General features: G+C 38.3%; 1 protein-coding gene across 1 annotated transcript in view; it reads right to left on the bottom strand.

Annotated features, from left to right (window-relative positions):
- Positions 1-20995, bottom strand: part of kn (EBF transcription factor knot) — an 891516-nt gene that overhangs the window by 6569 nt on the left and 863952 nt on the right. Inside the window, exons 11-13 of the mRNA XM_067139000.2 lie at positions 8989-9077; positions 7357-7546; positions 441-686 (exon numbers count right to left, since the gene is read on the bottom strand). Coding sequence (XP_066995101.1) covers positions 441-686; positions 7357-7546; positions 8989-9077 — 525 coding nt within the window. The remainder of the gene's footprint in view (positions 1-440; positions 687-7356; positions 7547-8988; positions 9078-20995) is intronic.

The following is a 20995-nucleotide window of genomic DNA, read 5'->3' as shown; positions in this document are numbered from 1 at the left end:
AGAGAGATGTATCATAGAGAATCAATCAGCTTTCTTACGAAATGCACTGTAGGAATACATACTCACAGATATTGACCTAGACAATCACCAATCAGAGGACAGTAAACGTGTGAAATTTATGACGAAAAGCAGACATTTATAATTATAAAATTGCTCATGTTGGCTAATTACCCCAATTTCAGAAACAGTTTTAGAAAACCAATCATAATGTATTTAAACATATTCGAATTTAATGATGTAAAAATAAAATGAAGTGAACTGGTTTGAATAAATGACATCTAGTACTGCATACGCTCCGTATGCAGGAGAAATGTCAGTCTGTGAGCTAGCATGAGCATTATAGGGCTGTGATTCATGCGTTACTCCAACTGAAGATTTGTAGTTGGAGAGAAGAGTATTTAAGATCCATGACATTCACTACGTTAATAATAGAGACTCACTGGAGGAGGAGTTGAAGAGGCCAGAGGCTGGCGAACCTGGAACCCCCATGTTGGTGAGCTGCGTTGTCCCCGCTGTACCCGCAGAACCCGCGCCTTGCGTACTGTAGCTGCCATTCATGGCAACACCAGAACTTCCGCCTGTTACATACGAGCCACCACCGTTGGACGAATGGGGTGTGGAAGCGCTGGAGCCATAGCCACCACCTCGCGGTGACACACTACTGCTCTGGCCACGTCCGTACTCCTCTAGAAGAAAAACCCTATCAGTAAGACAAACGGGTTAAGTGCGCCAGTGCATGCATACTTACATACACATATACATAGAAAAGAACCAAAATGATCTATTTACAAAGAAAAAATAAATGTGATGGGAAATAAAGAGACTTCAAGAATCAACCACATGCAGTTATAAACAGTTAATTAGCAACTCGATAAAATGCACTTTAATTAAGCTGTAAGTAATTCTGGTTTACATTTATGTAAAAATGATTTTAAATATTGGTACCGAGAGAACTGCTACTTCACAGCAATACTTTGCTCATTTAACTAGGAATATTTGTCAAGTTCTCAAAACACTTAAATATCAATAAAGATCAAATATAATATATTATGTCCTATTATCCAATACATAGTTATGTTTCGTATTCTTATCCATTTCTTTCGTTTCATCTTGCTACTAGAAATAAAAGATCACCTTAATGCAAAAATGTTATCTTAATTAACAGTCATCTATGCATTAAATTACAAATACACTGTGTGAAAAATAATGTTTAAAGTACTTTCTGAAAACTACTCCGAAATAATTGTTTTGAACCTTTACTGGTGTACTAATACGCGTATTTAAATATGATATCAGATCATCACCGGAGCCCATGCCAACCGACATTGCAAGTACATGGTACTTCATACCGGAAGTGTGAAGAAGTATCTAAAATGTTCTTCTTTGGCTTAGGGTGTTATGAGTAAATATTATCTTGTCGGTAATTGGAAATGTGTGTAACTCCCCGCCATATCCTCCCTAGTTTGTCTAACACCAAATTTCTTCAATGTTTCAGGAAATGTCTGCAATGGTAAATGCACTTAAAGATCGAAGCATGGTGGATAATTGTGAACAAAGATGAGCTTTGTCGAGGAGAAATTAGAACACTCCAGGATTTTCTCCCAAGGGCCAGGAAAACTTCAGAAAAGAATTGAGAGAAATATATGCTTTGTTCAATAATACTGTTGATTTTAAGCTAGAGTGCCTTGTGGTGAAAATAAGTGCTTAATGCAATGTGATTTACATCTCCTCAACTATTTTCAGGTTTAAGACATCCCAGAATGCCAGAAATTTGTTCTTAAAATTGGTTCCTAAACGTGTCAATAAATATAGTGTCAGTGTCCCGCGTTTAACCTCCCTTATTTGGTAAACCTGAACTCTCCACGGAGTACTACACAATATCCAATTGAAAGTTCGCAAGATATGCTAATGACATATTAAGGCATTTACCTTAAACAATAAACACGAATCCACAAGTAATACTGGGAGGAAACTGAATTGGAGTGTAAGTTTATTAATTTGAACATAGCTACAGTTCCCACTCAATATCCATATGCGTGGTAGTGTAACTTGTAGGAGAGAACATCCTTGCCTTATGAATTATACTGCTGTAAACTACTCTTTTACTTCTTGACTTATCACTCACTTGACAATATCTCACTTCCTTCCCATCGTTCACTATCTGTCCCACAAACGTCAGAAAAATAAAACTCACAGAATCTCAATAGAAAGAGCATCGCTTGTTAGTGGGAAGTGTTTGGCGAGGTGTAGTGTTGAATTTCGGTCAAACGACCCTTAAATAATTAGTGGATATCGTATTCCTAGAAATGTTATCATGAAGATAAGTACATGAAATTATACCTAATGTTTGTCAGAAGTCAGTACACCTGGAGAGTTTAATCTCTGTGAATTTGCTTGAACTATCCCTGTAATATATGAGGAAGTATTCGGCTCTGTTTTTATTTTGAAAATCCTCTCTTCTTGTGTATTAATAATAAGCTTTGACAGCAGTGGTGTAATTTCTACATCGAGGATGGGAAAGATTACTGCAATTAAGAAAATTCGTAGTGAAAAATGAAGCCGAGTAGAGATTTTATGGTCAAATCCGCATTCAAATGGAGATGTTATTCTCGATCATTAACATTTTCTTCTTGACATGATTTAGCCCTTTTCCGTCCTTGCATGTTACATAAGGTACCATCACAGCGATATAATATACTCGAAGTACCGTACTTATTTCATTTAGGGTCGGTGAATATTATGCACCTGAAGTAAATTCATGATATCAGTACGTCGTAACATCAAGTTGAACTCATGAACTCGATTTCAATTTTTCCAACATTTCTTTCACGATTTTTATCCTCTTGATAGTAAATGTCGATAAATAGCGCAGCAGGACCTTAGCCTTTGATATCAGTTGGAAAGTGTACATCTGAATACATGTACTTTATAATTTCAGAAAATTATATGTAAATGTATGGAACGATGAAACGAACTAAGAAATAATTGTCCTAGAGGGTTTTTCAATGCAGAAATTACCAGCATATATGCTGCCTCTTGTGCGAAACGGAGAAGAAAAATTTTGAATGTACAATGGGTGGTGAATGTAATAGTGTTCTCAGTACTCATAGGTCAATGTTGGAGAGATCTTGCCGTCTTGAGCGTGCATTCAGTTTTCACTTTCGATGAAAAAACAACGTAAATAGTGTCTTCTCTACGATTAATTGTCTAATTAATTAGAAGACAAGAAATCATATCAATTTTCACGCGAGGAGAGGTTTTAAGTACTGATGTTGATATTAAACACTTTTTTGGAAACTTAATATGTCTCATCATCACACTGCATACTATGTAGTACACATTTTTCAACGTCAAGTCCTGGTACTAAATTGTTCAAGACTGGTGATATATTTAGTGGAAATGTAATATAAGAATTTTTCGAATATTATTGTTATTTCCCATACCTCAGAGAGACTCATGAATGTAGGAAACATACCTTATTCCTTTATTCCATTCACTGTTGAATTTTATATAGTTCACTGAAATTCATAACTCAACGTAAATGCATGAATTGTGATGTATGCAAGGCGAAATTGTCACCTATAACTACCATTAATATATCTTCATGACATTCTGTACATCCGAGGCACGAAGGGTTTCATTGCACACTTGGCTGAGAGTTCCACTTATTTGATCTACTGTCCGGCTCCATGGCTAAATGGTTAGCGTGCTGGCCTTTGGTCACAGGGGTTCCGGGTCCGATTCACGGCAGGGTCGGGAATTTTAACGATAATTGGTTAATTTGGCTGGCACGGGAGCTGGGTGTATGTGTCGTCTTCATCACCACTTCATCCTCATCACGAAGCGCAGGTCCTTTACGGGAGTCAAATCAAAGACCTGCATCTGGCAGCCGAACTTGTCCTCGGACACTCCCAGCACTAAAAGCCATACGCCATTTCATTTTTTCATCTACTGGCATCTATCCTTAAGTTCCTGGGCTTCTTTAGAAGTCCGTGTGTGAGTGCTGAAATGTGTCTGGTAATCAGACTATAACTTGCGGAATAATTACTCGAATCATTTGGCACATATTGTACAGTAGTAGGCCTACATCGGCGTCAGAGAAAGCTTCTAACACAATTTAGTCCCTGTGATAGCTCCATGGTAGCGCAAATTGCTCAGATATCACAGGTAATTTAGTGATGTGTTGGTATTTTCGAACTTCAGGAGTCAATAATATATCTGTGGATATCACACAATCATGAATACGTGAACAGTTCCTTCGATTAGAAAGATGATTATTTCTGGAGAAGATTTTTTCCAATTTCTTGTGAATAATGTAACACTTGACGTTTGCTGCAAGTAGCACCGTTGGATCAACACTTTAAGACGATAAGTGAATAGAACAATCATTTAATCGCGAAGTTTGTAAGTATTATTTTTCTCATGTATCTTACGTTGATGTAGATCACTAGGCTTCTTGGAAATTAATTCTTTGATCTAGTGACTATTCCATTCAATAAGAGATTTGAGATAACGAAGATATACTGTCATAAAAATTATGAATCGTAGAGTTTCTTCTTCGAATGCTGTATTTAATGTAATAATATTCTTGATAGGTCTATAGCTGAGCAACGTAATTGCAGATGATTCTCTTGAGCATAATGGCGATTGTGGTTCTACAATTGGTCAGTAAAATTGAACAGTGAAGAGACAGATAGCAACTAGGATCATCATAACTTGAAAAACATCCGTTTCATCGTAACTGTAATCCTTGATTTAAATGATGAACTCTTGTAAGATGCTTCAGCTTCACAGATGGAAGTGACGAGATGGTATAAAGTGTTGATATTCTCTGCACAAGGTTTTTACCAAAGTTGGTCAATAGGTCACGAAATGTTTTTAGATAAATCTATTCAACGACTATTTTAACAAGCAGAAATATAATCAGTCACCTCTCCTGCTCTCAGTAGTAATCAGGTGCAACATATTATACATTCAACATAAATCTGGCAGGAATGGTGAAACGTAATAGTCTGCTGAATTTTGACGAAGCACTCGTATGTCCACATGGCATGTATTTGTAACTCCACAGAACAGTAAACAATAATTTTCGAACGTATCATATCAATTTTGATGACACTTTGTTTAGGTTCATATACAGCATTTGCATATTTTCCATAATAAATTATCGTTTATATGTCTTTCCATGACTGTTACGCGATTTTAGAATATTTTTCATGTAATCCAGTATTTGAAATACCAACATCTACCTTGAAAGCCGACTAACAAGTTCCATTTTTCTGGCATTCAATTTCGATCCAATAGGTCTAATACTGTAGATATTTTACAGGAGTGAAACTAAAAACTTTTATGAAAGAGGATGATAAATGGATGATAGATGTACGATAATTTACATCCGCAATTTCCTCACAACTGCATCTTAGATTTTTTGAAGCCATAAATGAAGATGTGTTAACACCATCTGGATTTCAAAATCGCACAGGAGTCGTCATTTCTCAGATTGTAACAGAGTGCCAGCATATTTATAAACCTGCACCAATAACGCAAAGAACACACACACGCACGCACACACACACACTATTTAATATTTGCAAGGAACACTTTACTATCACACATAATAACTTTTCAAAATGATTTCATTCTTGATCACAAATCTTCTCCGTGAATGTTGTACGCATAGCCTATATTGCCTACGTTTACAGCTGAGAAAAACAGGAAGGGGTAAATTCTGAAATCACGTCCGGTCATTACATCGTATTTATGATGTCCATGATGAATAGTGAAGCTTGAAGCAAACTTCTGGTCTGTATCTCGATTATGTTCTTCTTATGCTGCAAGACAACAATTTATGAAGGATTTTTCAGCAGAGACTTCTTTTCTGAGGATCCTCAGCCTGGTTAACACGGCACTGTTTCCCAGGATTCAAGGTAATACTATTATACGGGAAGACTTTAGTCACTAACTCTAAGTTACTGAGACAGAAGGCTAATATTCACCCTCACAAGCAAGTAGATTTCCTGTTCAGTGGGTTCCTTAAATCTGTATTTCTTATTTACAAGGCGTTGCGTCATTCAAAATAATATTCTTAATATCCAATTCGTCCAATTTCATTTACATAGCTTATTTAAAGGCACCGTACTTTTCGTTTAAGTAGTGGAACTCTAAGGTAGTGCATATTTGGCCGTACACAGCCTAATACAATAACTTAAGGTTTGTGGAGAGTGGGTTGAGAGATTGTTCCTCTTGAAATGGAGCTATCATGCAGAAGATTATAATCCTAGATTCATCGCGTGTCGTTGAACTCAAAGCATGAGTCCTCGGAAATACATATTCATGCATTGCAATACGAATTAAGTGTATAAAAGTGAAACTTCTCTATTGACAGGTTAGCTGCGAGAACATTATCTTTGTGTCAAGAGGAATTGATATCCAACACATCTTCCCAATATTCTTCCATAGCTGTTTTCTGCTTCTGAATGATTTGTTACTATTCTTGAAGGAATTAAACATCTGTCACTCAGTTCCGTAAGTCGCTGTTTGGATTTTTTCCAATACACAGTATATGAAAACTACCTAGATGTTCGCTAATAGTTCTTATCCTAGGCATATGTCGTATATTCCTCATATGCAGACCTTTCTGCATTTAGAAGTTCATTATATCGTTTCCAGAGGTAAATAGCTTGCTAAATTATTTTCTTCTTTGAGATGGCTGTTAGTGGATCCTCTAAATTATCAATGTACACGTATAAAATTCGTGTGAAACCGAACTATAAATAAGAACAAATCAATTTCTTAGACGAATAAACCACTGCATTTCGAAGCTTATTTTCACGTCTATAAGCAGACTGTAATTTCGTTTCTCTCAGTGAATTAGTCTTAAAATTGGGGTACCTGATGAATGATTAAACCTATACTAATTTTGTCTCATCTTCATTACGCAGCAATTTCTTTGAGAAAGCTAACAATCTTTAAAACTAATTCGATAGTCTTATTTTTCATGATTTCAAAGTCAATAAAACCCTGACTGTTATCTACCGCCTCCTTGCCACCACCATTACTGTAACCTGCTCATCATGTTTCGCTATTTCTGCAAATGGTAACTTATAACCTAATTCATGTCTTGACAAACGTAAAAACTACTAAAGAACTCCTCTCTATACTGACTGAACCTTCGTTAAAATGACCAAAGTAGTGGCATGAAGTAACTGAAATACAAAGGGATTAGTATGAACTTAAAAAATAAGAAAGCACATTATTTCGTTATCCAGCCAGGATTTTGTATCGTGACGGCCGGATGGCAGTGTTACAAGAGACAAACTGACATGCAGATGATGAAGCAGAGGGAAGGATATGCACCTTCAGTCCACTGACCGTTTCCATTCTCCTGCACGCTGACCGCCAGCTGCCCCGTGTACGTGTTGAACCCCGAGGACATGCCGTTGTTGCTCATCGTGGGGGATCGTGGTGCAGAGAGCGCCAGCTGATTGTTGCGTGGCATGCTGTACAGCGCCTCAGCCAAGTCGGCAGCGCGCTTCAGAATTATCTCCTGCACAGCGCGAAAAACACATGTTCAACTGAGGCTCGTTTCTTTCATCCGCATTTATACAGGAATTTGAATCAAATGAACATGAATAGAATCTACAAATTTTGTGGAAGAAAAATTTAAAAGAACACACACCCATTACAATATCATATATGCTTAAATGGCAAGGGAATCTTTGACTTGGAATTTGGAATCTTGAAGCATTGAAGAACTAAACAGGCCAATCATTTGGTCTGAAATGTTTCGTTGAAGATGTTCATCAGTCATCAAATCTTCGCCAACGCCACCAGGATAAACATTTTATTTCATTTTGGAAACTTCTTGATATTTCTGTGTAGATCATTATCTCATTCCAATCTTCTGCAAAGAATACTTCTCAAAATTTTGGTTGAGCAAGGATTCTCACGAATTGTTCAGTAATTTTGTATGTTATCCCATTAAGGATGAGTCTTGAAGAAACGTCCGTTTTTCACGTTGGTGGAAGAATTTATCCAAATATTATGATAATTTAGTAAAATTTAAGTGGTAAATAATTGGTCACAATACTATCCAAATTTTGTACCAAACTGTACAAAGTAAGTAGGATGAAAACTTGAACTGTTATTGCTAATCTCACTTCATGACTCTTCCATGTATTTCATAATCTCATTCTAATCGTCAACAATGAATACCAGAAGTATTAAAAGGTTTTATGAGCGGAACATTCATCATTTAATCAGAAATAACATGCATCACCTCCTGCAAGGCGATTTCTTGAAATATCGTCTGTGTTCTTTAAAGTAAGATGTTATCATCACAAGAAACTCCCAATTTACTAAAGAGTTACATTTAAATAGTTGCAAAAGTCAACACTTAAGTATTCGGAAACAAAGGTTTATAACTTGGAAATGAACCTGTCTATAATTTCATATTTTCATGCATTATACGTGGATTTCACTTCACTCTTATCTCAAGCGAATCCGACTAATTAGTAAAGTATATGCTGTCAAAAGTTCAAGTTGTCTCGGTATATTGGCTCTGGTTTTACGAGATGTATCTGAAGTGATGGTATCAGAAAATTCAGTCTTTACACAAACACACACACATCCCATTTAGGCATCTCACGTATGCACATTCGTTATTCAAGAAGAACAATGCCCTCCCAGTTACCAGTTGAGGTTCATCTGATCGCTGAAGGTAGGAGGAAGACGAATCTCGACCAGAATCCTGGGTTGCCACTTCCCCAGTCGGAGGCTGGAACTTTGAGGCAGGAGTTAATTCCAGGGGCTGTCACCTGCGGCTTTTTCAATAAGAAATATTTCTTCCTGTTTTGCTTCTGTAGTAAGTTCCCTTTCAATGCACATATGTATTACTCGATATACCAAACTTAATTATTACAAAAAATTAACACTTAAACAACGACTAATATATAATTCATTTCAATATTTACAAAATGATGTTTATACCTTCGGTAACTTCTCCGGATCCCCAGGGTGCCGTGGTATGAGTTTCTGGAGTCTCTGGAAGCCATAGTCTATAGTCGGCTCATTGAGTGCTAAAACAATGAAAAATATTCACTGCATGCAATGCTGAAACTAAGTGATAACATATTCATTGTAATTCTAAGTACGACAGCACAAGATCAAATTGTTCTTATTGAGATAATCACAAATTAAATCAAAGTTCGTATTATAAAATGAGAATTTAAAATTCGTTTATCATGAATAACTGAACACTATGTAACATATTTTTACCAAAAGAAACGGAGCTGGTCTCAGTTCGGATAAGTAAACTTCAGGATAAGAATTGGATACAACACAGGTCTATACATAACATGGACTAAGAGAGAAAAAAGACAGACTTAAAATAACAAAATTCAACTAAAAGTTATTCTTCATCATTTACTTAAAAAGAGGCCTTCAAAATACCCCGTTGATTATTTTGTGTTCTGATTGAGTTGGAAACTATATCACGCCAGTCATTGATCGAGGCGACCGCTGGTGAAAAGGTTTGCTTTGTTCAACGACACCTAATAAAATTTGACAAGGGAACTGTCCGTAGTATCATATTGAAATCGACAATGAAATTTGGGAGACAGGATGAGGGGTCCATAAGAAAGCGATGTAGAAAAGGTATGCTGCCATTTCGATCTGAAAGGTCCTGAAATTGATACGGAAATATATAATAGAATTGCACGCGTTAGCGTATAGCTCGATGTGGACAGCCCTGGTGACCAGCTGAAGCGACCGGATTACCTTGAGCTTTCTGCGCTAGCCAGTTGACACATGTTCCTTTGAGAGAGCAGTCATGAATCCGGCTAATGTTCTAGAGTGAAAACCTACAACCTGTTTTCCAGTCAATGACCGGGTCAGGGATAGGAAGAATGAAGCCGCGAACTTGCGGCGAGGATAGTAATTGAGCCGGCTGCCGAGGCCTGTCGCACTCGTCTGGGGCAATTATTAATGACTGATAGATGAAATTAAATGACAGTGGAGAGTGTTGTTGGAATGAAAAATGACAAGGAAAACCGGGGTACCCGGAGAAAAAACCTGTCCCGCCTCCGCTTTGTCCAGCACAAATCTCACGTGGAGGGACCAGGATTTGAAGAACGGTATCCAGCGGTGAAAGGCCGACGCGCTGCTGCCTGAGCCACGGAGGCTACACGCTAATGTTCTACAGTATTCTTTAGTTATTACCGTGAAAAAAGGTTTCTCCTCTTCCCGTAAAATAACTTCGGAAGAAAGGGAGATGGGTCGACATATGATCGAACTAATTGAAAATCTTCCCATGGGTGCCAGCATCGTCTCGGAGTCGTATCTGGAGATAAATAGTGACAGTGAAAATGATAGTGGAAGCAGCGACACCTCATCTGCATTATCTGAAAGAGAAGGCAGCACACCATTACTTGGAACAAAATGTGTTACGGATCCTATTTTGAGCCCCGAGTCTGATTCCTGTCAATCCAGTGAAGGGACACCGCAGTCACCTAGCAAATCTACTAGTTCAAGCTATGCTTCCACTCCACAGAAGAAAGCGAAACAAACTGTAGATCTTTTGTACAAGGGAAAAGCTGTACATTTATAGTTAAATAAGGGGGGTAAGAAGCGGCTTTCATTAACAACTGTTCGCAAAAGTTGTCGTAAGGTGACGTCACTAAGACAACTGTACAGGTGAAAGAACCAATTAGAATCTACATCAGTAAGCCCCATTGAACACAGGAAATGGATGCATGCAAAATTGTTTTCTCGCTTTACAGAAGCAAGAAGACTGATGCCGAATTTATGCGATGAAGACCTGCGACTGTAGGCTTTGGAAATTTCAAGAGAGATTTCAATAGGGCGAACTAATTTCAGCGAATATGCTAGTGTGTTGAGTCTTTTTAAGAAAAAGTACTGAATAAAAAGTAGAAAAATTACGAAGTTTGTATCCCGTGCGCATCTCCAAGAAGAAGACGAAAATGATAAAGTCGCAAAGAAATTTGTGGAAACAGCTACAGAGCGTTTTTTATACTACACCCCTTCTTCGATATACAATACTGATCAGAGTTGTGTCGTGCGAGAAATTAAAGCGAAAAGGACTCTATCGTTTGTTGGTGAGAAACATACAGAAACAGTTGCTCAATCAGTTAGTGCACTCACCCATTCGTATACAATTATGCCTACAGTTAGTAATGACTAGTACTCTTTTCCCGAATTTATTCATTGTACTACAGCAGGCAACTGGAACTTTCGGTGCGAGAGTTTCCTAAGAAATGTTTCATGCCAGAAATATAACTGTAATAGCCACAAAATCAGGGAAAATGTGGAAAAAGGAATTAAAGTATTGGTTTAAAGAATCCTTCTTCCCATTTGCGGAAGAAAAGTGTTTCCTACTGCTAGATTCCTGGACTACTTATAGTGGTAAGAGCTGTCTTGAAGACATTCCTCCAGGAAACAGTATAGAAATTCTCCAGATTCTTCCCGGCACTACAGGGAAAATACAGTCCTCGGACAAGTTTTTCATACGGTAGTGGAAGGCTTTGTATCCCCGCTTAACAGATATTGCGCCGAGTTGCGAAGACTTTCAGTTTGATGTTTATCTGAGAAACGGCATACTGGAAATGCAGTCCTTTATTCATTATCAATTTTCATCCCCAGGTTCAAGGGCATGATTAAATATTCGTGGTTCGCAACCAATTATACAACGGAGAGACCACCGAGTTCGAAGTGCCTGCGAAATATTGCCTTCAGACAAGTAAAGAAAACTGTGAAGAACAATGTGGCCTCAAAGTGCATATTCGTTGTGCATGGTGCCAAAAATATTCGTGTTTGTATCATGGGATTAACGCACCTCATTATAACGTTTCACATTAGTTCCGTAACAATGAAGTGACCTTGGACTTTTATGTTTTCTTGTATGTATCAGTGATATGTGTAAAGAAGTGGAATCAGACGTAAGGATTTTTCCAGGTTATGTTATTTTGTACAGAGTATTAAATAAGTTACAAGATTGTGAGCACCTTGCGAAATGACCTCGGTAATGTTGTGAGATGGACAGTAGGCAATGGTAAGATGATAAACGGGGTTAAAAATCAAGTTGTGAATTTCACTAATAGGAAAATTTCTCTAAGGTTTAATTACAGCGTTGATGGGTTGAAAGTTCCTTTTGGGGATCATTGTTTGTACCTAGGTGTTAATATAAGGAAAGATCTTCATTGGGGTAATCACACAAATGTGATTGTAAATAAAGGGTACAGATCTCTGCACATGGTTATGAGTGTGTTTAGGGGTTGTAGTAAGTATGTAAAGGAGAGGACATATAAGTCTCTGGTAAGACACCAGCTAGAGTATGGTTCCAATGTATGTGACTCTCACCGTGATTAGTTGATTCAGGAAATAGAAAAAAATCGAAAGATAAGCGGCTCAATTTGTTCTGGGTGAATTCCGACAAAAGTGTAGCGTTACAATAATGTTGCAAAGTTAGGGCTGAGAAGACATGAGAGAAACGAGACGAGCTGCTCGACTAAGTGGCATGTTCCGAGCTATCAGTGAGGGGATAGCGTGGAATGGCATAAGTAGACGAATAAGTTTGAGTGGTGTCCTTAAAAGTAAGAATGATCACAATATGAAACTAAAGCTAGAATTCAAGAGGACAAATTGGGGCAAATCTTTGTTTATATGAATTGGAGTTGTAGATTGGAATAACATACCAAGGGAGGTGATCGGTAAATTTCCAATTTCTTTGCAATCATTTAAGGAAAGGCTATGAATATGACAGATTGGGATCTGCTACCTGGGCGACTCTGCTAAATACAGATTATTAGTGATTGATAGACTACTGTAACTGAGAATTTTTCGCGTGGAAGCCTGCCATTTCGTTCTCTCTCTCTCTCTCTCTCTCTCTCCCTGTCTCCAGCACAACTGCAACTCCACTCCGTTGTGCGCCGCGCCAGCCAGCAAGAAGCAAGGGTTGTCCAGTAAGCTGCGTTGTCACACGGATTTTGCATCAAGATTTCGAAACCTTCCGGTTCGAGAAGGCAGCTAAATTTTTGTACAACGCTATTTTAGGGGTCCCTTCATGGTTTCTGCGAAATGTCTTTATTGATTTCGAAATGACAATATGGACACTTCCCTTGTAATAATATTTCATCTTTGTACGAAACACATTTCAAAAGTAAATCTGTCCATTCATCATTGCACAATTTCCTTCTAGATGCCTTTCTTTGGTTTCTTTGTCAAGAAGGATCATTAGTGAGATCTCCCACGCGCCTAGACAAAACATGATCACTCCCCAGTGTTCAAAATTTGGCATTACATTTCCCCTTCATCGAGCATCGGCAACCTTGTTCAACAGCAGATTTCACATTCGTACCATGTCTGAATATAAAGTTGTTATAATGTTGGAGTCCCCACCCCTTTCACTACATATTACTTTTACTCTGTTCCCCATCTTCAGTATCACTATGTCCGGCTCCATGGCTAAATGGTTAGCGGGCTGGCCCCTGGGCACAGGAGTCCCGTGTTCGATTCCCTGCGTGGTCGGGAATTTTAACTATAATTGGTTAATTTCGCTGACACAGGGGGCTGGGAGTCAAATCAAAAGACCTCCATCTGGCGAGCCGTACTTTTCCTCGGACACTCCCGGCACTAAAAGCCATATGCCATTTCATTTCAGTATCACTATTCTAAACGTCTCACAGTACTTTTCAGTACCGTACTCGGTTCACCACTACTATGCTCTTCTCTGCGACAGGGTACGAGCTAGCCGGACGTACGTGAAGTGTACGTTGAGGAATTCGGGTAGGGGGATTAGTGGAAAACAATGGCGAACTACCTCACTCCCTATACTGCCTGGTATTGCCTCATTACAGTGCCACCATCGGTATTTGCGTTTTTCCTATAACGGCATAAACATTCGTGGTGATATTTGAGAATCCAATCAGAATCCAGAAAGGAGACCTAACTGATATATGTCTATTGCACCTGGGAAATCGTTACTTATCACAGTTTCATGTAGGGAAGAGTTCCTTAGGGTACCCTCGCCCCCTGTCACAAATTGTAAAGTGGGTGGAAAATAAAAAGTTGTGAAATACTGGATAGCAGGCGAGCCAGACTTCAATTAACATATTTTCCATTAAGTTTTAGAACAGTACTCTTTATACAAAGACATTATCTTAACTTTTACAACTTATACAAAACTGTTATTCACGGAAGAAGTATTTTTGTATTTATTTGAAAAAATATTAAATCACTGTCTGTTGAAAAATGAATACAGCGCCGGAAAAATTAATAGCATCCCGCAGATTTCTCCTTTTGAGAAAGGTATATGATGTTCTAATATGACGGGTGTAGTTCTTCAAATGCCTACTTGTGCTGACACTGACAATTCAATGTGATTCAATATGATCTTTGGACTTATCTCTTGGAGCACAATTTTTTTAATTTGTTTTTTGTTTTTTGGCAGAAAAGCTTGGAAGACCTTCTTCGACGGTAAAAAGCCAGTTTCGCTGTTAGATTTCAATGTTCACCAAATATGAAGAACCTTGCTCATATAAACAAGATGGAGGAAAGCTGGACTAATATGTTCAAAGCTTTGTGTCAGATTTCAGGACAGTTTTTGTGCACCGATAGCAGGAAGTCTGCATGTCGTAACGTTCGTTTGCAGCGTCCACATAAAAAGAGCGGTTGAATTTCATAAGGTTTCTTAGAACACTTAATGCAATTTCGCGGAATCACCAACATTACGTCGAAAACCTTGGTTCGTTGTTACTGATGCAGAGTTTAGTAATTATTTGAAAGCATTTTCCAACTTACATTGATATAAAATGCTCTTACGTAATTCTCTTCTTAGTCTTTCGTACAGACTCGGAGCAGACCGAATATGAGGAGAGACGATTCTGGCGGGCAGCGAATTATTTTTAGTGACATTGTGGTGTGGTAGTTTTAAGGGGAAAAACAATATGATTGTTTGGGATGAACTGCTGCGGTATAAATTTTCCGGGACAAATAATTGTCGTACATTCGGTAGCACAATTTTAATGTTAAAAATTTCCCAAGGCAAAATTCCCTTACTTCGGCATTTTAAAAGTGATAGGAGAAAACTTAAACACATAGGTCCTACATACATACATACATACATACATACATACATACATACATACATACATACATACATACATACATACATACATACATACATACATACATACATGCATAGGCCTACATAAACACATACATAAATCTTCATTATAGACTGTTATGCCTTTCAGCATTCAGTCTGCAAGCCTCTGTGAATAAGCTAAACGCCTCCACAATACTCTGCTTGAAACTAGCTCTGTGTCCTCGTTACTGCCACGCCTCTTGTGATCAAATTTGTGAATACCAAGTGTACCATATTCGCCCTTGTCCTCCTCTATTTCTCTTACCCTCTATAGCCAATGCCATTGTTTTCTTAGGGAACCTATCGTCCTCAATTTGGAAACACATTATTATTATTATTATTATTATTATTATTATTATTATTATTATTATTATTATTATTATTATTATTATTATTATTATTATTATTATTATTATCAAACACGTGCATGAAAACCATGATACGGCAAGACAAGGGCTGTCCTATGTTGAGACAGAGAATGCATGCTTTGTATTATTATTATTATTATTATTATTATTATTATTATTATTATTATTATTATTATTATTATTATTATTATTATTATTATTATTATTATTAACAAATACAATCTTCGTGAATTAGAACATTTTAAGCGAAAATAAACTACTTAGGAAATATTTTAAAGTGAAGCATGACATTTTCTTGTTTTACTGTCTACATGAGAGAGGGTGCTAATGGGATGGGTAATAAATCTTCCCTAAGTCTGTGACACATGCATACACTCCTATTTTAATACTGTTTCTAACAAAAATACTCGTTTTTATTACCTTGCGTGTAAGGTGGCCAAAGCACTTACTGGCTGTTCTCAGCGGACTATGGACACGCCCGTCCCTAGTTCCCTACCAACTTCTGTTACAATATTTCGTCGGAGGTTCTTAATTTGGAACGCGAGTGACTTTAATTAGCGAATTAATTTCTCATAAATAAGGTTGTATAACATATTCCTCAGAGTCCTATTGCCAAATGGTCATCTGGACGAAATGTGTTAATTTTCTCGTATATATGTGGTGAAATGGCTGTTACATAGGTATTAATTTCATAACCACCCTTAAGGTAAAATGACTCATGAGAAGGAGGTGGAGTTCCGCGATTTCCTGGCCTCTGGAACAGAAGATGGTGGGATAAATGTGAAATCACACCCCGACTAGCCTCTACTAACAGAGGAAGACCTCTGGTGAAGGAAAATCATCTGATTATTTTGTATTAGATGTATCTGCCTCTAGGCCATGGTCCAGTTCCTCAAACTTACACTACTGAAGTGTTAACTGAAGCTCATCTATGTGATTTTCCTTCACTTTTCTTTACAAGTCTGACATACCCATCAATTTTACTTTATCTTCAATTTTAAAAGTCTGCTTTCAGTGAGGCGAAAACAGAAACGACTTATTTTTTGGTTCAGGCGAATTCGATCACACCATTTATACAATACCAAACCAGACCACAACGTAACAGTTTAAGCGGTAACGTAGCAACAAAATCTTGTTCGAATCGCAGCTCCCTAAGGTCCTATGGAATCTCACGCATCCTTTCATATTATTTGCAATTATCTCAAATAATTCTTTCATGCAGTCTCTTCTCTCCCAAAATGGAGTTACGGCCTTACGGAGCTACCGAGAAAGCTCGTACTTGTGTGTAACTTCAAGAAATGATCAACGTGGGGTTAGGATTTTTAGGGGCGCACCTTTTCTTTGTAGGCACAAATTAGAACTCCCTGAAAGAAACCAATGTGTGATACGCTTCCTCGAATTGAGTACGAACGTAATTTTCCAGCACCCTTTTCCGCTTTTGTGGGATCCTTATACTTTATTCAGGCTACTCTGCCCTTAATCACATCCTTTCCTAATCTCTTCTGCTACTTTTCTATATTTTGTTCCATAGCTCATGTTATAATGTAATCAACTTGCCAATACCCAATAGTTTTTTTTTTTAATTACCAATTATCATAATTTCTCCTCGGCTTGTAAATGAACCTGGGAGCAGTGAACCTATCTGCTTTTAGTGAAGACGGGTCTGAAATCAAAATAAATACAGCATAAACCTAGGGTAACTGCAGCAATAGTAAATAAAATAAACCAATGACAATCGAATTTCATTCAGCTTGAAATTTAAATCTAACTATGGTAATTCTAGGGAATAACGCTGAACAATTAACTGCCATTAAAATGATATTTCCTCGCTAGATTACATTGACAAGTTGAATCAATAATTAGCCATGCCGAAGGTGTCCAAATATCGATATTTATTCCTGTCTCAGGTATTAAGGCAGGATTTCATCTAAACTTATGGAGGTGTAATATGATGCACTGTTTGAGATTCAGGAATCACGTTGGATGAAAAACATCAGCGAGACCGTATCTAAAAATACATTTCCAGCTCGAAGCATCAAAATAAAAAGACCCTTCAAACAAATAAGTCCCGAAAGCCACTGTTACGAAAAATCATTGAGAAGTGTTCTAAAAAGATCCGAAATTTAAAGGACATTAATATTGATTTGTGTGGATGTTTAGCGCAGACGAGAATTGCTCTCAATAAGGTGACCATCCGGGCTTGAAGGGATTTCTTGAAAAATATAGACAAATGTCAGTAACCGATGAGAGTATTTTAATAAAAACTATCTTGAGGCCTACAGTATTTATGATGAAACCATACAAATAAGAAGGACAAAGCGTCGGATTACGAAGTAGTAATCTTACTGGATGAAACCGCAGACTCAATGGATCGATATATTTTTGAAGTTTTGGTTTTTCCCTGGCAGGTGAGTGTACCGGGCGGTACACCTCCACGCCGCTAATTCAAACATTGCGCCAGTTGAAACTCCTCTACTGGAGAAAGCCTGAACTTTAACAACCACATTAATTCTAAGGTTTCTCAGAAGATGTCTTTACTGTAAATTTTGAAGTGTTCTGAACTATGTCAGTTTCGATTTGTTTTTGTTTTCTCTGTAGTAAGAAGTGTGAACATTCTCTTCTAGATGGCACTACTTAAGAACTACAATTGTGCACCCTAGTGCGAAGAGAAGGAACATATTTTTGAAGAAATTTGCTATTCATAAGTTTGTTCTTTGTTAAATTTCTTTCAGTCATTGTTTGGGTTGGCAGTATAACCCTTCTCTTTCCGCCAGTTTTGAATTCGACCAATAAGGAATTTCTGTAATTAATTTTCCACCAATAAGGTGTTTCTTCTTCGTCTGGTGTATTAGTTTTTGCTGTTATCCAATAAAATTTTGTGGGCGGATTGTAATTATTCATGAAACGTCTCGAATTTTCCACGAGGTTATATAAAATGCTGATTTTCTGGTCTCCTGGCCACTTCAGTAACATCTCTCCTAGTGTGATTATGTATCAGGGGGCGGGAAGCGCCCCTTTCTTCGGGCAGCAGTTCATCCGCAAGGTAATGGCCGTTTAATAACTTTATTTCTTGCTAGCTCAGCAGTTTAACCCTCGGGGCAGGTTCGAAACTTTTCTCATGTAACCTATCCTCAAAATGTAATAGACATTTGGTAAAATTTTGGCTTTTTAACTATAAATTGGGATAGAGAGTGCCTAACCCTCTCGAGCTTCCACTCATATTGTTGTGAGGTGACTACGTTTTCATTTCCATTTTTTTTCTCCCTTCGTAATGTAAATAAGTTTTCTTATCGTGTCACCTCCGTAGTATGGGGTTAGCCCTTGCATAAGCGGCCTAGTGCCAAATAGGTTTTAAAAATGTATTAGGAGTGCAAGTTACGCCTCCATTCAACTCAGAATTTTGGGCCATGTAATTGGCCTGTTTCTTTACTGAATAGGCCTCAGTAGATTGGGTATTATTACCCCTTTTCTTGTGTGCCTGGAGGGCAGATTGAAGGTGGAGTTTGGTGTGGCCTTTGAATAGGCTTGATCTTTGAGAGCGGGTTTGCTCTTTCTTAAAAGTGGATTTTCTGTGTGCCTCGAGGAGGCTTTACTGGGTAATTGGGAGCAAGTGCTCCTTGGCATGATTGGGGTTTTCTGCCCCTTTGTTGAACCTTGTATATAGGTAAAGTTGGGCTTATAGCTCAAGGATTGTGAGTCTGGGACTCGAAGCCCAAATCCAGTAACAAACTGTAATTGTACTTTCTTAATTTTTTGATCTGCTACTTGGTACTTGTTATATTCTGTTATTTATTTATCTTGAAAAGAAAATATAACCTTTGTTAAAGTTTTAAATTAACTTTAATTTCGTAAGTTGAGACCTATTCCACCCAGCACTTTTTTTCACCTCTGCTGTTCCACAGATACCTCGGAACAGTGAGAAAGTAAAGCCATCTTATTGAAGATGTATGAGTTGAAAGAAGCCATGCCGGTACAGTAGTACAGTCATTAATGGACTCTTGTCCAAAATTGTGGCCCCGTGCAACCATTTCATAGTATTTCTTCTGGTGTTTTCGGACCAGACAATATACATGCCTGCGATAGTAAAGCAACTGAAGCCATTTTCCTCTACGAGAAATCATGTAACCCACTAGCCCATGCCCTTCACAGGGATTGTGAATCCATTAGGTATGAATACGGCATTGCGAATCAGTTCATCTCTGGCCGGAGGAAAACTCTGCTTAAAGCCTCCGAGTCGTACTGTTCACCACAGAGAAACCACACTCCTGCCTCTTCCAAAATTCACAGTTATTACTTGCTGGGGAACGCAGATTCAGTGGTCTGTTTTGTTGTGAGAGAATTTTGGTAAGATTAACTACTTTGTACCTCCTCTGGATCCAAATGAAGTGTGTGTGGAGCATGGGATAAAATGTTCTCTAATAAAGGTTGCTGTCAGCGTCACGAAAAGTATACTGTACCTTTCCAGTCTTTCCATGAGGAGGTTAATGTGATCAGCTATTGTGGAGTATCAGCGAACAGGCTCTTGATCTCTTCAAAATGCTTGTAAAATAGCACTATGCCGTCCGGTTCCATGGCTAAATGATTAGCGTGCTGGCCTTAGTCACAGGGGTCCCGGGTTCGATTCCCGGCAGGGGAGGGAATTTTAACCAAAATTGGTTAATTTAGCTGGCACGGGCGCTGGCTGTACATGACGTCTTCATCCCCATTTCATCCTACTCTCTTCGCGCAGATCGCCTACGGGAGACAAATCAAAAATAACTGCATTTGGCGAGCCGAACTTGTCCTCGGACACTCCCGGCACTAAAAGCCATGCGGGGCCGATGACCTTCAATGTTAGGCCCCTTAAAATAACAAGCAAAGTGAAATGCTACAAATATAATTAACTCGGGGATTCAGAACGGTGAAGTCCGTATATGGGGTAACCAGTGGACTTCACTTTGTTCTCGTGAAAATTCTACAAGAATTCTACTTTGTTCGATCTCACAAGGGAACTGTCCATACTGTCATATCGAAATCGACAAAGAAATTTCGCAGAGACCATGGGGAGACGCATAAAATAGCGGTGTAAAAAATTTAGCTGCCATTTCGACCTGAAAGATTTCGAAATCTTGATACAAAATTAGTGTGACAACGCAGCTTATTGGACAACCCTTGCTTCTTGCTGGCTCGCGTGGCGCACAGCGGAGTGGAGTTGCAGTTGTGCTGGAGAGAGAGAGAGAACGAACTGGCACGCTGCCACGCGCCAAGGTCACTTTATTGCTACGGAACGAATGTGAAACATAAATGAGGTGCGTTGATCGTGTGATAAAAACACAAGTAATTTTGGCACCATGCACAACGGATATGCACTTTGAGGCCACATTGTTCTTCACAGTTTTCTTTTCTTGTTTGAAGGTAATATTTTGCAGGCACTTCGAATTCGGGAAATCTCTGCCTTGTATAATTGGTTGCGAAACAGGAATATTTA

The sequence above is a fragment of the Anabrus simplex genome, chromosome 2 (assembly GCF_040414725.1).
Source record: "Anabrus simplex isolate iqAnaSimp1 chromosome 2, ASM4041472v1, whole genome shotgun sequence".
Lineage (NCBI taxonomy): Eukaryota > Metazoa > Arthropoda > Insecta > Orthoptera > Tettigoniidae > Anabrus > Anabrus simplex.
The sequence above is the reverse complement of the archived record's forward strand: the minus strand, read 5'-3'. Positions and strand labels throughout refer to the sequence as shown.